This window comes from Zea mays, chromosome 9 (genome assembly GCF_902167145.1).
Source record: "Zea mays cultivar B73 chromosome 9, Zm-B73-REFERENCE-NAM-5.0, whole genome shotgun sequence".
In the NCBI taxonomy this organism is placed as follows: domain Eukaryota; kingdom Viridiplantae; phylum Streptophyta; class Magnoliopsida; order Poales; family Poaceae; genus Zea; species Zea mays.
In genome coordinates, this window is record NC_050104.1 from 1,974,289 (window position 1) to 1,988,565 (window position 14,277).

The following is a 14,277-nucleotide window of genomic DNA, read 5'->3' on the forward strand; positions in this document are numbered from 1 at the left end:
TAAATCTCTGGATATCTAATGGAAGTGGCAACGCCTTGTTGATGCGATGGAATGTGAGTTGATGAAGGGCATGAGCACGTAGGTCTCGGGAATTGTCCTGCAATAAAAGCATAGCTTGCATTAGACACGTAAATAGCTAACATGAACAACTGATGACAACCGGATTATAGAAACAGTTAGCACAGACACTTATTGGTTGATTGAAAGAAGATATGACACCTGCATTGTGATCATAAGATTTCATGTAACTCATCACAAAAAATCCACAGTCATTTGACCCTGTCCTCATTGTTGGGCAGTTAGATGGCATATCCAATGGAAAATTACCAAACTTAGGAAATTCTGCGTTGGGGCAAACGTGTTGTAACGCTTTGCTCAGCCTACTCATTATCACCCTAGCCCATGGGAATTTCCTACCACCTAAATAAATTGGATCATAATGATAGTCCTTCCATTCGGTGCCACCAAGTTGTATACCATAGGGATTCGAATCTAAAATGTGTATAACCCGGTGGTGTAGATTGATCACATACAGTGTCCAATGACCCCTGCTAAGCATAGGTACCATTATCTGTTGATGAGAAAAGTAAATATAGGTTACATGTTGCTGTTGTAAAGTCATGATAATATAAATGTACAGTTAATGAGCTGATGAAACTGTGAACAAAATGTTAATGGGACGTACCGACTTGCATTTATCCAGATTCACCAAAGAAGGCAATGTGTTGTACAAGCAATTCTGTAGGACATTTTGATCAAACGGCTGAGGATTCTTGCTGTGACGTTCCTGTTCTTCAAAATTTAACAGAGCCTATAAAAAAAGAGTGTGTAAGTATATTATGTGTATAGTTACAATAACTGTGAAGAAGAACCTACCCCAACGTTGACATCAAGTATTAATCTGTTAGATGTCAGAGTTCGACGATGATTTTTAGAATCATCACGAACACACTCTATGAAACACTGCATGAAGACATCCTCAAGACATTTACCCTCCGCGAAAGATTCATAAATATCCATACAGTTTGCACTGTAATCACCGTAATCAATAACTACCCTGTATGATGAACAAAGGTATAGATTCTTATTTCATAAATGAACCAACTTATAAATACGTTATTCGTAATTTGGGTTATATGTACCTGCTTTGGTCAATGTCCTTGGAACAAATTAAATCCCACAGAGAACGGATACACTCTTGCTCTGTAAGTGGTGGATCAGATCCATAGTTTGTAGTACCTTTGAGTGTATCAACCTGAAATGCAACATGGTTGTAAGTGGTTGAACATTAAAAAAATCAGTTTAATATCATAAAAAGCATTATGAAATATGTATGTCATCATACTGACATGAGGAGTTGGGGTCTGGTCAAAAACTGGCCCACTGTCATTTTGTTCCATTTCCTCTGTTGCCATTGCACCTCTCTACACAAAGGTATATAATTAGTATAACTGTGTTGTATGTATAGTAATATGTAATTATAACATGAGACATGGACTGCTAACAAACATTTTTTTCCGGTGTCACGTCAAATTTGGGCAAGCAGGTGCAAGCTGATGTGGTTTGAGGTGTGATATTTGTGTTCCTCAAACTTATGTTTCGAACATCAAAACAGAAATCCTGTTGACAAAAAAAGTGTGGTTCGCATACTGCTAAAAAGAAGTATGCATACATGTACGTATAATGAGTAAAAATAGTATTGTCGTTGGACAAATTACCTGTTGATCTGAAACCACATCCGATTCGTCGGGAAAGGTCTCAAGGACTGTACGGATATGCTGTTGTCTTTCGTGAATTTCTTCAAACTGAGTAGCACCCAGTTGGGTCTCAAGCTGCGAAGCTTGGGATGGCATATCGGGTGTGGGCTGGGTGGCATCAACTGTGTGTCCTTGTACACAATTATATTGAAAATAATATATGTCAAAATTTGAATTATAAATCAAATGTTGCTGTGTATACTTGACAAAAACATAAGTTGTTAACTGTACTTATAACAAAAAACGTATGCACATGTCAAAAGATAAAATGTTCTGAATAAGGAATACCTGCTGAATCAGCCGAATTCCCCGGTTGCTGTGGCTCATCCGTCTTGTTTTCCAACTTTTCAGACTCGGCACGTAGTACCTCGTCTATCAATTCTATAAACTTGTCTGCTATGTCATATTGCTTGACAATAATTTTGTCGATGCTGTCTTTTATGGCTACGCATGACTTGTCAACCTCCAAGTCATATGCAGCAAGAATATCTGTGAATTTAGATCGATGACGATGTGGGAGATCGTTGATCTTACTTGACATCATCTCTTTGATAGATGGAAGTTTGATGTTAAAAGTTGGCCGAGGCATGGGGCCAGGGCGCGGTGCATCAAAAATATTGGTCCTGCACTCCGGCTGGTTGTTGAGCAAAAAATAGTAAGAATCCATGTCCACCTTCGTATTCTATTTGTTCAATAAATAATCATAAACAATGGATATAATACATCATAAACTTGCCTCAGATTGGCGATCGATCTTAGGTCCAACTGCATAGCATGTCTCCGTCGAGCTTCGGAACTAGAAATAAAATTGTAGTGACTGTGAGTAACCAACTGTGTAACTGTGCATAACCAACTGTGAAAATATGAATAACTTACTTCACAGTGTCCGAAAGATTCAGCCCCATGGCGAACCTTCCTCTTGTCAGCTTTGGTCAAAGCTTTTATGCTATTCTTATCAAAAAATTTAATGCGAGGTGTGCCACTCTTATTATGGGGGGCAGCGGCTGTATGCAGGTGATCCAAGTAGTACAACTACATTAAAAAGAATTACAATGTTCAATAGCAATGTAAGTAGACATAACAAACATCGTAAAACATGTTACATAACTACCAAAAGTTAGGAACCAATAATGAAATAAATGTGCATACGGAAAAACACTATACTTACAAGGACAACAATGGAGCATCCATATATAGTCGTGGAGACATTTGTGGTGATCCGGTTGTGCCACTTCTTGGCAGCTTCACATAGATCATTAAAAATCAACTGGCACCAGTCGATCTCATGGAAACGGTGCATTTCTTCTGTGAGAAGCACCTCATGATATGTGATGCCCCAGCTAGCAGTTGGAAACAGCAAACGGTTGAATAGAATGAGGAAGAAACATCTGATTGAAAGGTCATCATCCTCGCCTTTCCTTAATCGATCCTGTAGAAATGCCACATTGAACTCATCTTTGGCCACACCAAGCTCTGCCCTCAAGTTGCTTGCTGCAACTGCTTCATCAATACCCAAAGGTTTACCACCTCCATGATTTGGCACGCCAAGAATAAGATGAACAATATCCTTTGTGATCTTGAGTTCCTTTCCTGGACCAGGACGTATTGTCATATCCTTGGGGTCTAGCTTGTCCATCAACCATTGGAGGTGTGATCTACTGCACAGCGCATCTACTGTCATATCAAGAATGGAAGAGAAGCCTTTACGTCTTATAGCCTCACGTTGTCTTTCATTCAAAATGTTAATGCTTGCAATGACATCTTGAGGGTTGCACCTCACATTAAGCCTCTGTTAAACAATATACAACATGAAATAATTTTGTTATTATGAAAAAATAATCAGAACATTACAAATATGAAATTGTTTGTTGGGTATGCATAACATTAACCTGTCGGGGTAGCTCCTCATGTTTAACCCTCTTTGTCACGACTTTTCTTAACACTCTTGTGTGGCTTTCAGAAACATTGCGCTTCTTCATAGCTGGCATGAAGTCATCTTCATCAGAATCAATCTGAACTGTTTCATTGGTCACATTTTGACTGTCAGCATTTGAAGGATTTTCAACTTCTGGACATGGATTAGGATGTTCTGCAGAGGGAATGTCTACACTGAAGCACTCCTGGCTTGACTGGATTGTTATACGCTTGGGGTTATTTGGAGGACGGTCGACTTGCTTCATTTTTTTAAATTAAAAGCTGCATACATAATATACAATGTTGTAAAAAATAAAAGGTTATATATGCATATGTATTTATGATGTGGTATGATTGAATCAATTAACCTAATTGTTTTAACTACCAAAACTAAAACATCTGAATATACTGTTCTCTATTTACATTTGCATACACATACTGAACTGTTTCAATTATTAGGAAAACTGAATATGTTTCAATAGAAACAACCCTTGCTGTGACCAAATAAATGTGTTAGCTGTAATGCTCTGAAATACATTAATGTATGCACTAAACAGATATGAAATTTTAAATAAAAAATATACTCTACGAATAACAACTAGTTGACTGCTCATTTACTAAACACATTTACATAAAAAGTCTGAATATGTTTGAGCAAAACAAAACTTGCTATAACCAAACTGTATTGTCTGTGACCTAGTGTAATAAATAATGTCTGTTTTGTAATAATACAAAACTGTATATGATTCAATAAAACATGTACTGAACTGTTCAAAAAATAAGTGAATAACAGACCTTGCTGTAACCAAATAATGTATTAGCTGTAATCATCTGAAAATACATAAATGTATGCACTAAACAGAAATGAAATTTTATATAAAACATATACTCTATGAAAAACAACTAGTTGGCTGATCATTTACTATACACAGATGCATACATATTCTGAACTGATATACCAGCATAACAAACTGAATATGTTGCATACAGATGCATACATGAAACACATTAGCATATATGATCTGTCCTGTTATACGTTCATAAAAATCTGAATATGTTGCATACCATTGCATACAGTTGCAAACATAAAACACAATTTGCCTGCAACCTGATATGTTTGAGCAAAACAAAAATTGCTATAAACAATCTGTATTAACTGTGAACTGGTTTAATAAATAATGTCTGTTTTAAAATAATAAAAAACTGGATATGATCCAATAAAACAATACATGCTGTCACACAATGTATTAACTATAACAATAATGGAATAAATAAGTGTATGCAGTCACACAATGTGCATAACCAACTGTGTACATGAGCGTAACCGACTGTGTAAGTGTGCGTAACCAACTGTGTAAATGTGCGTAAATGTATACATCAACTGCATAACTAATGTCAACCCTAACCGTGATCCACACAATGCAAAATGAACAAAAAACAACTAGTTTGTTGACGGTCAAACTCGATCCAATGAAATGCGCGCGAGCTAGGGTTGGGAAGAACACACCGATTGGAGCGGTGAAAGTTGGCGGCGGCGAATGTTGAGGATGGCGGAGAACGTGGAAGCAGTCGGGTCGGCGGAGAGCGAAGGAGCAGAACCGTCGCCGGAGAAGGTAGGGTTTTCGCCGGTCGCCGAATGCAGCGGCGCGAATATTGGAGCGACGATTGGGGAAACCGAGGGCGCGCCGCTCAAATGCCGCTTGCGACTGGATCGACAGCGAGCGGCGAGGGGTTGGAAGAGTCGTCGGAAAGGGGAGCGGAGTCGCCGGGATGGAAGAATCGCCGGAGATTCCTGGAGTCGTGCGGGGGTTGGGGTTTTGCGGTTATGGAAACTGAGCCGGGAGCAAAGGAGCTAATCGCGGGATCACGTAGGTATTTATATGGAAACCGAAAGGGCAGTCCGCTGTGAAATGCAGGTGCGTTCATATTTGGCTGGGGCTTCCTCTAGCTAAATAGAGCCCAGGGCTCTAAATACATATAGTATATATAGTCTAAATACATATAGTATATCCAAATATGAACGCACCTGCATTTCACAGCGGACTGCCCTTTCGGTTTCCATATAAATACCTACGTGATCCCGCGATTAGCTCCTTTGCTCCCGGCTCAGTTTCCATAACCGCAAAACCCCAACCCCCGCACGACTCCAGGAATCTCCGGCGATTCTTCCATCCCGGCGACTCCGCTCCCCTTTCCGACGACTCTTCCAACCCCTCGCCGCTCGCTGTCGATCCAGTCGCAAGCGGCATTTGAGCGGCGCGCCCTCGGTTTCCCCAATCGTCGCTCCAATATTCGCGCCGCTGCATTCGGCGACCGGCGAAAACCCTACCTTCTCCGGCGACGGTTCTGCTCCTTCGCTCTCCGCCGACCCGACTGCTTCCACGTTCTCCGCCATCCTCAACATTCGCCGCCGCCAACTTTCACCGCTCCAATCGGTGTGTTCTTCCCAACCCTAGCTCGCGCGCATTTCATTGGATCGAGTTTGACCGTCAACAAACTAGTTGTTTTTTGTTCATTTTGCATTGTGTGGATCACGGTTAGGGTTGACATTAGTTATGCAGTTGATGTATACATTTACGCACATTTACACAGTTGGTTACGCACACTTACACAGTCGGTTACGCTCATGTACACAGTTGGTTATGCACATTGTGTGACTGCATACACTTATTTATTCCATTATTGTTATAGTTAATACATTGTGTGACAGCATGTATTGTTTTATTGGATCATATCCAGTTTTTTATTATTTTAAAACAGACATTATTTATTAAACCAGTTCACAGTTAATACAGATTGTTTATAGCAATTTTTGTTTTGCTCAAACATATCAGGTTGCAGGCAAATTGTGTTTTATGTTTGCAACTGTATGCAATGGTATGCAACATATTCAGATTTTTATGAACGTATAACAGGACAGATCATATATGCTAATGTGTTTCATGTATGCATCTGTATGCAACATATTCAGTTTGTTATGCTGGTATATCAGTTCAGAATATGTATGCATCTGTGTATAGTAAATGATCAGCCAACTAGTTGTTTTTCATAGAGTATATGTTTTATATAAAATTTCATTTCTGTTTAGTGCATACATTTATGTATTTTCAGATGATTACAGCTAATACATTATTTGGTTACAGCAAGGTCTGTTATTCACTTATTTTTTGAACAGTTCAGTACATGTTTTATTGAATCATATACAGTTTTGTATTATTACAAAACAGACATTATTTATTACACTAGGTCACAGACAATACAGTTTGGTTATAGCAAGTTTTGTTTTGCTCAAACATATTCAGACTTTTTATGTAAATGTGTTTAGTAAATGAGCAGTCAACTAGTTGTTATTCGTAGAGTATATTTTTTATTTAAAATTTCATATCTGTTTAGTGCATACATTAATGTATTTCAGAGCATTACAGCTAACACATTTATTTGGTCACAGCAAGGGTTGTTTCTATTGAAACATATTCAGTTTTCCTAATAATTGAAACAGTTCAGTATGTGTATGCAAATGTAAATAGAGAACAGTATATTCAGATGTTTTAGTTTTGGTAGTTAAAACAATTAGGTTAATTGATTCAATCATACCACATCATAAATACATATGCATATATAACCTTTTATTTTTTACAACATTGTATATTATGTATGCAGCTTTTAATTTAAAAAAATGAAGCAAGTCGACCGTCCTCCAAATAACCCCAAGCGTATAACAATCCAGTCAAGCCAGGAGTGCTTCAGTGTAGACATTCCCTCTGCAGAACATCCTAATCCATGTCCAGAAGTTGAAAATCCTTCAAATACTGACAGTCAAAATGTGACCAATGAAACAGTTCAGATTGATTCTGATGAAGATGACTTCATGCCAGCTATGAAGAAGCGCAATGTTTCTGAAAGCCACACAAGAGTGTTAAGAAAAGTCGTGACAAAGAGGGTTAAACATGAGGAGCTACCCCGACAGGTTAATGTTATGCATACCCAACAAACAATTTCATATTTGTAATGTTCTGATTATTTTTTTCATAATAACAAAATTATTTCATGTTGTATATTGTTTAACAGAGGCTTAATGTGAGGTGCAACCCTCAAGATGTCATTGCAAGCATTAACATTTTGAATGAAAGACAACGTGAGGCTATAAGACGTAAAGGCTTCTCTTCCATTCTTGATATGACAGTAGATGCGCTGTGCAGTAGATCACACCTCCAATGGTTGATGGACAAGCTAGACCCCAAGGATATGACAATACGTCCTGGTCCAGGAAAGGAACTCAAGATCACAAAGGATATTGTTCATCTTATTCTTGGCGTGCCAAATCATGGAGGTGGTAAACCTTTGGGTATTGATGAAGCAGTTGCAGCAAGCAACTTGAGGGCAGAGCTTGGTGTGGCCAAAGATGAGTTCAATGTGGCATTTCTACAGGATCGATTAAGGAAAGGCGAGGATGATGACCTTTCAATCAGATGTTTCTTCCTCATTCTATTCAACCGTTTGCTGTTTCCAACTGCTAGCTGGGGCATCACATATCATGAGGTGCTTCTCACAGAAGAAATGCACCGTTTCCATGAGATCGACTGGTGCCAGTTGATTTTTAATGATCTATGTGAAGCTGCCAAGAAGTGGCACAACCGGATCACCACAAATGTCTCCACGACTATATATGGATGCTCCATTGTTGTCCTTGTAAGTATAGTGTTTTTCCGTATGCACATTTATTTCATTATTGGTTCCTAACTTTTGGTAGTTATGTAACATGTTTTACGATGTTTGTTATGTCTACTTACATTGCTATTGAACATTGTAATTCTTTTTAATGTAGTTGTACTACTTGGATCACCTGCATACAGCCGCTGCCCCCCATAATAAGAGTGGCACACCTCGCATTAAATTTTTTGATAAGAATAGCATAAAAGCTTTGACCAAAGCTGACAAGAGGAAGGTTCGCCATGGGGCTGAATCTTTCGGACACTGTGAAGTAAGTTATTCATATTTTCACAGTTGGTTATGCACAGTTACACAGTTGGTTACTCACAGTCACTACAATTTTATTTCTAGTTCCGAAGCTCGACGGAGACATGCTATGCAGTTGGACCTAAGATCGATCGCCAATCTGAGGCAAGTTTATGATGTATTATATCCATTGTTTATGATTATTTATTGAACAAATAGAATACGAAGGTGGACATGGATTCTTACTATTTTTTGCTCAACAACCAGCCGGAGTGCAGGACCAATATTTTTGATGCACCGCGCCCTGGCCCCATGCCTCGGCCAACTTTTAACATCAAACTTCCATCTATCAAAGAGATGATGTCAAGTAAGATCAACGATCTCCCACATCGTCATCGATCTAAATTCACAGATATTCTTGCTGCATATGACTTGGAGGTTGACAAGTCATGCGTAGCCATAAAAGACAGCATCGACAAAATTATTGTCAAGCAATATGACATAGCAGACAAGTTTATAGAATTGATAGACGAGGTACTACGTGCCGAGTCTGAAAAGTTGGAAAACAAGACGGATGAGCCACAGCAACCGGGGAATTCGGCTGATTCAGCAGGTATTCCTTATTCAGAACATTTTATCTTTTGACATGTGCATACGTTTTTTGTTATAAGTACAGTTAACAGCTTATGTTTTTGTCAAGTATACACAGCAACATTTGATTTATAATTCAAATTTTGACATATATTATTTTCAATATAATTGTGTACAAGGACACACAGTTGATGCCACCCAGCCCACACCCGATATGCCATCCCAAGCTTCGCAGCTTGAGACCCAACTGGGTGCTACTCAGTTTGAAGAAATTCACGAAAGACAACAGCATATCCGTACAGTCCTTGAGACCTTTCCCGACGAATCGGATGTGGTTTCAGATCAACAGGTAATTTGTCCAACGACAATACTATTTTTACTCATTATACGTACATGTATGCATACTTCTTTTTAGCAGTATGCGAACCACACTTTTTTTGTCAACAGGATTTCTGTTTTGATGTTCGAAACATAAGTTTGAGGAACACAAATATCACACCTCAAACCACATCAGCTTGCACCTGCTTGCCCAAATTTGACGTGACACCGGAAAAAAATGTTTGTTAGCAGTCCATGTCTCATGTTATAATTACATATTACTATACATACAACACAGTTATACTAATTATATACCTTTGTGTAGAGAGGTGCAATGGCAACAGAGGAAATGGAACAAAATGACAGTGGGCCAGTTTTTGACCAGACCCCAACTCCTCATGTCAGTATGATGACATACATATTTCATAATGCTTTTTATGATATTAAACTGATTTTTTTAATGTTCAACCACTTACAACCATGTTGCATTTCAGGTTGATACACTCAAAGGTACTACAAACTATGGATCTGATCCACCACTTACAGAGCAAGAGTGTATCCGTTCTCTGTGGGATTTAATTTGTTCCAAGGACATTGACCAAAGCAGGTACATGTAACCCAAATTACGAATAACGTATTTATAAGTTGGTTCATTTATGAAATAAGAATCTATACCTTTGTTCATCATACAGGGTAGTTATTGATTACGGTGATTACAGTGCAAACTGTATGGATATTTATGAATCTTTCGCGGAGGGTAAATGTCTTGAGGATGTCTTCATGCAGTGTTTCATAGAGTGTGTTCGTGATGATTCTAAAAATCATCGTCGAACTCTGACATCTAACAGATTAATACTTGATGTCAACGTTGGGGTAGGTTCTTCTTCACAGTTATTGTAACTATACACATAATATACTTACACACTCTTTTTTTATAGGCTCTGTTAAATTTTGAAGAACAGGAACGTCACAGCAAGAATCCTCAGCCGTTTGATCAAAATGTCCTACAGAATTGCTTGTACAACACATTGCCTTCTTTGGTGAATCTGGATAAATGCAAGTCGGTACGTCCCATTAACATTTTGTTCACAGTTTCATCAGCTCATTAACTGTACATTTATATTATCATGACTTTACAACAGCAACATGTAACCTATATTTACTTTTCTCATCAACAGATAATGGTACCTATGCTTAGCAGGGGTCATTGGACACTGTATGTGATCAATCTACACCACCGGGTTATACACATTTTAGATTCGAATCCCTATGGTATACAACTTGGTGGCACCGAATGGAAGGACTATCATTATGATCCAATTTATTTAGGTGGTAGGAAATTCCCATGGGCTAGGGTGATAATGAGTAGGCTGAGCAAAGCGTTACAACACGTTTGCCCCAACGCAGAATTTCCTAAGTTTGGTAATTTTCCATTGGATATGCCATCTAACTGCCCAACAATGAGGACAGGGTCAAATGACTGTGGATTTTTTGTGATGAGTTACATGAAATCTTATGATCACAATGCAGGTGTCATATCTTCTTTCAATCAACCAATAAGTGTCTGTGCTAACTGTTTCTATAATCCGGTTGTCATCAGTTGTTCATGTTAGCTATTTACGTGTCTAATGCAAGCTATGCTTTTATTGCAGGACAATTCCCGAGACCTACGTGCTCATGCCCTTCATCAACTCACATTCCATCGCATCAACAAGGCGTTGCCACTTCCATTAGATATCCAGAGATTTATGTTTGCGCGCAATTAGTGAACTATGTCAGATCTAAGCAATGGTGTGGGCAATGTACCGTACTGTGGTATTTTGGCCATTTTGTTCAGTTAACAATTGTAGGAAGCTTCCTTATATGTGCTGTTTTCAGAACAAATGTCATGCTACTTTGTGTTAGGGGTGTTACCCAGGTTCTTTCTGTGAACTTTAGTTGGCTGGATACTTATGGTTATGTCGCGAATATGTGAACATCAGATGTTTTCACTTCTGTGTGCTTTAAATATGATCTGTTTTAATGTTCTGAAGATGTTATATGTATACCTCATTCCTTAATATTACCATCTGTTTATATGCGAGTATCATCCAGGCCATATACGATGTTTCCTACTTCAAATTATGCAACATTAGTAAGCAATATACGCTCTATTTATCAGATTTCAACAACTTTATATCTTAGATTATTCGTATCAGATACAACAGACTACTCTCGCGCCTGACTCACTGCTGTCGTTATCAACAGTACTGGTATATAGATTACAAATTATACGATCATCCCACAAGTTATATACGATGTTTTGTAGTTCCAGTTACGCAACATTATTAAGCAATATACGCACCATTTATTAGATTTCAATATCCACCTCTATATAAATCAGTTGCCAAACAAGCAAGGTTTATTGTAAAAACAAATTAATCGTATCTCATACAAGATTCTAATCACTGTCTGACTCACTACTATCGAACTCATTTGCGTGTTTTTTAGATGTTGTTGTCTCATTCCAATCAGGAGCTTGACTGCCACCCTTGTTCCTAGATCCTGGAGGTCGTCCTCTCTTACGTCCAGCAAGGCTTGCCAACCTTTGTCTATTTTCCTCCATTGACAAACATGTCCTACTGTTGTGACCATCAGCAATTCCACACTTCTGACATTTCCTGGTCATTTTCTTTGTACCTTTTGCTCCCAATTTAATAACCCTTTCTTCACTCCCCTTTATTGTTCTTCCTTTGGGTCTTGAGTTATTTGGTCTTGCCAAGCTTATCCCATCGACTGCAAATTCCAGTTTCTGCAATTCAAAAGTAAATACTTCTCAGCATATAATATTATGTAGTCCAACATACAGTATTTATACCATTATTACCTTTCTGGCATTATCATTTTGTTCACTGACACCACTAACATTCATTATTGCGTGATCATGCAAATTAACCTGTAATTGACAACACATTTTGTTAAGTTCAATCATAACCCAATAACTCAAACGTATAAATCATGTATATGTATAACTGCAAATCAGTAAAGTTGTTAAAGACATTACCTCTTCTAATGGACGTACTGGTATATGTATTTGATCATTGGCCACACCTTGTTCAAGTATAATAGATACGTCTTGAATTTCCTGAAAATTTGGATGAAAGATCATTATACATCATTTACAAATAAACATTAACAACAGTACGATCCAAACCTTGTTATTCCTTTCGTCAAATTCATCATCCTTTTCGTTGTCTCTATTGGCTTCATCATCGTCCTGAGATTTTATTGTTTCACACCTCATCAATATAATATGATTAATAATATGTTACAACATTCATATTAAAACATTACATACCTGTATACCATCTCCTCCACTAGTTCCACAAGTTTCCTCAACGTCTATATCTGTTTCCAAACGCGAAAGTACTTCGAGAAGCTCATCCATTACTGTTAGGGCTCTATCATTTCCTGCTTTGGATAAACTAGCATGATGCACTACTTTCATTGCCTTTTTAAGCAACATCTTCTGTCTATATGACTTAGTTTCTCCATCCTTCCCCTTCAAATTCCTATCATCTCTTGAAAACGGAACATCTTGCCTTGCAGAGGTGGTGTATCTTTGTAAAATATATTCTTTCGGTATCCGGTCAATCTGAAGATGCATAAACGCGCGTAGTACATGTACACAGAATAGCCCTATAAAACAATAATGATCTTAAGATTTTGTTCATATGTTTTCAATGTATATATTTACTTTTTAGTACTCCATACCTGTATGTTCCCAATGTTTGCATTCACAAGTATACTTTCCTGCATCTTCATCAGCTGTGACTTTGAATTGGTGCTGTCCCCAAACAATTTTATTCGATCTAGTTGTATGTTGCACTACCCAATCATTTGCACCCCCTTCTTCGTCGTGCATTATCTTGAATGCGGTTGCATATTTCAAAGATTCCTGGAATCTACACATCACAGCCCTTGTGTATGCTCTTGCAACCCTTATCTCAAACATGTATAGCGTGTTCGTTTCCTTTTGACCCTGTGGCATATATAATGCAAATTAGTTTACACTTATATTAAAGTATCAATATACGACATAACAATTTTATCCTCACCATGCTTCCCACTGCTTCTTTTGACTCTTTCATCTTTCTACTGTGTAGAAGTTTCATCATTTGCTTGGCGAATTGATGAAGCGGAGTATTTGCATCAACATGTGCACTTTTGACAAGCCTGTTCATGCTTTCGCTACGCTGTGTAGACAACATTAGACCACAATAATGATTTTTAAAAAAAGCAGGCACCCAATCCTTACGTATTCCATACAGATTATCCAGAGTACTGTTATCGTGCAGATCAAAATCTTCAAGTAGCATTGACCATGCAGTCTCAAACTCCAACTCAGTCAAAGGATGATGTATTATAGATTGAAACCGTGTCTTAAAGTCCATTTCCTCAAATCTTGCATACAACTCGTTTAGAAAAGGCATATACCTATTTTGCACATGCCATAGACATAAACGATGTATTGTGTGTGGGAAAACCCTCTCGAGGGCTACTGGCATTGCAGGATCTTGATCTGCAAACATATATGACACAATTGTACGAATCTTATTCCATGTTATATAAAGAAAATAATATCTAATTTAAGCCATAGTTGATGTATATACATTTAATTCATTATTATCAGTCGTACCTGTCAGCATCACTCGTGGCCCTTCGGTTCCCATGCATGTTTTGAAGGCGTTGAATACCCATT

The 14,277-nt window shown here is 38.1% G+C and overlaps 1 protein-coding gene and 2 long non-coding RNA genes across 3 annotated transcripts; 1 reads left to right on the forward strand and 2 right to left on the reverse strand.

Annotated features, from left to right (window-relative positions):
• Window positions 1–425: 425 nt before the first annotated feature.
• On the reverse strand, window positions 426–1,047 carry LOC103639648 (uncharacterized). Its single transcript, XR_002265160.1, has 3 exons — window positions 877–1,047; window positions 686–811; window positions 426–571 (listed from the first exon to the last, which is right to left on the reverse strand). It is a non-coding gene; the product is annotated as an uncharacterized lncRNA (long non-coding RNA).
• A 9,191-nt stretch (window positions 1,048–10,238) lies between these two features.
• On the forward strand, window positions 10,239–10,860 carry LOC118473262 (uncharacterized). The gene is made up of 3 exons (XR_004852514.1): window positions 10,239–10,409; window positions 10,475–10,600; window positions 10,715–10,860. It is a non-coding gene; the product is annotated as an uncharacterized lncRNA (long non-coding RNA).
• A 1,116-nt stretch (window positions 10,861–11,976) lies between these two features.
• On the reverse strand, window positions 11,977–13,759 carry LOC103639647 (protein FAR1-RELATED SEQUENCE 5-like). The gene is made up of 7 exons (XM_020544115.2): window positions 13,634–13,759; window positions 13,290–13,557; window positions 12,874–13,214; window positions 12,730–12,792; window positions 12,580–12,660; window positions 12,403–12,471; window positions 11,977–12,327 (listed from the first exon to the last, which is right to left on the reverse strand). The coding sequence occupies exons 1-7, from the start codon at window positions 13,757–13,759 to the stop codon at window positions 11,977–11,979; spliced, it is 1,299 nt and encodes a 432-aa protein (XP_020399704.2).
• Between the last annotated feature and the right edge of the window lie 518 nt (window positions 13,760–14,277).

What these genes read in the sequence shown, in the direction of transcription:
- LOC103639647 (XM_020544115.2), bottom strand. Translation starts at nt 13,759, where the DNA reads ATGAACAGGCTTGTCAAAAGTGCACATGTTGATGCAAATACTCCGCTT. An exon ending in CAGTACGTCCATTAGAAGAG is followed by an intron (nt 12,472 to 12,579) that starts GTAATGTCTTTA and finishes TGTCAATTACAG; the next exon opens with GTTAATTTGCATGATCACGC. An exon ending in AAAATGATAATGCCAGAAAG is followed by an intron (nt 12,328 to 12,402) that starts GTAATAATGGTA and finishes TTTGAATTGCAG; the next exon opens with AAACTGGAATTTGCAGTCGA.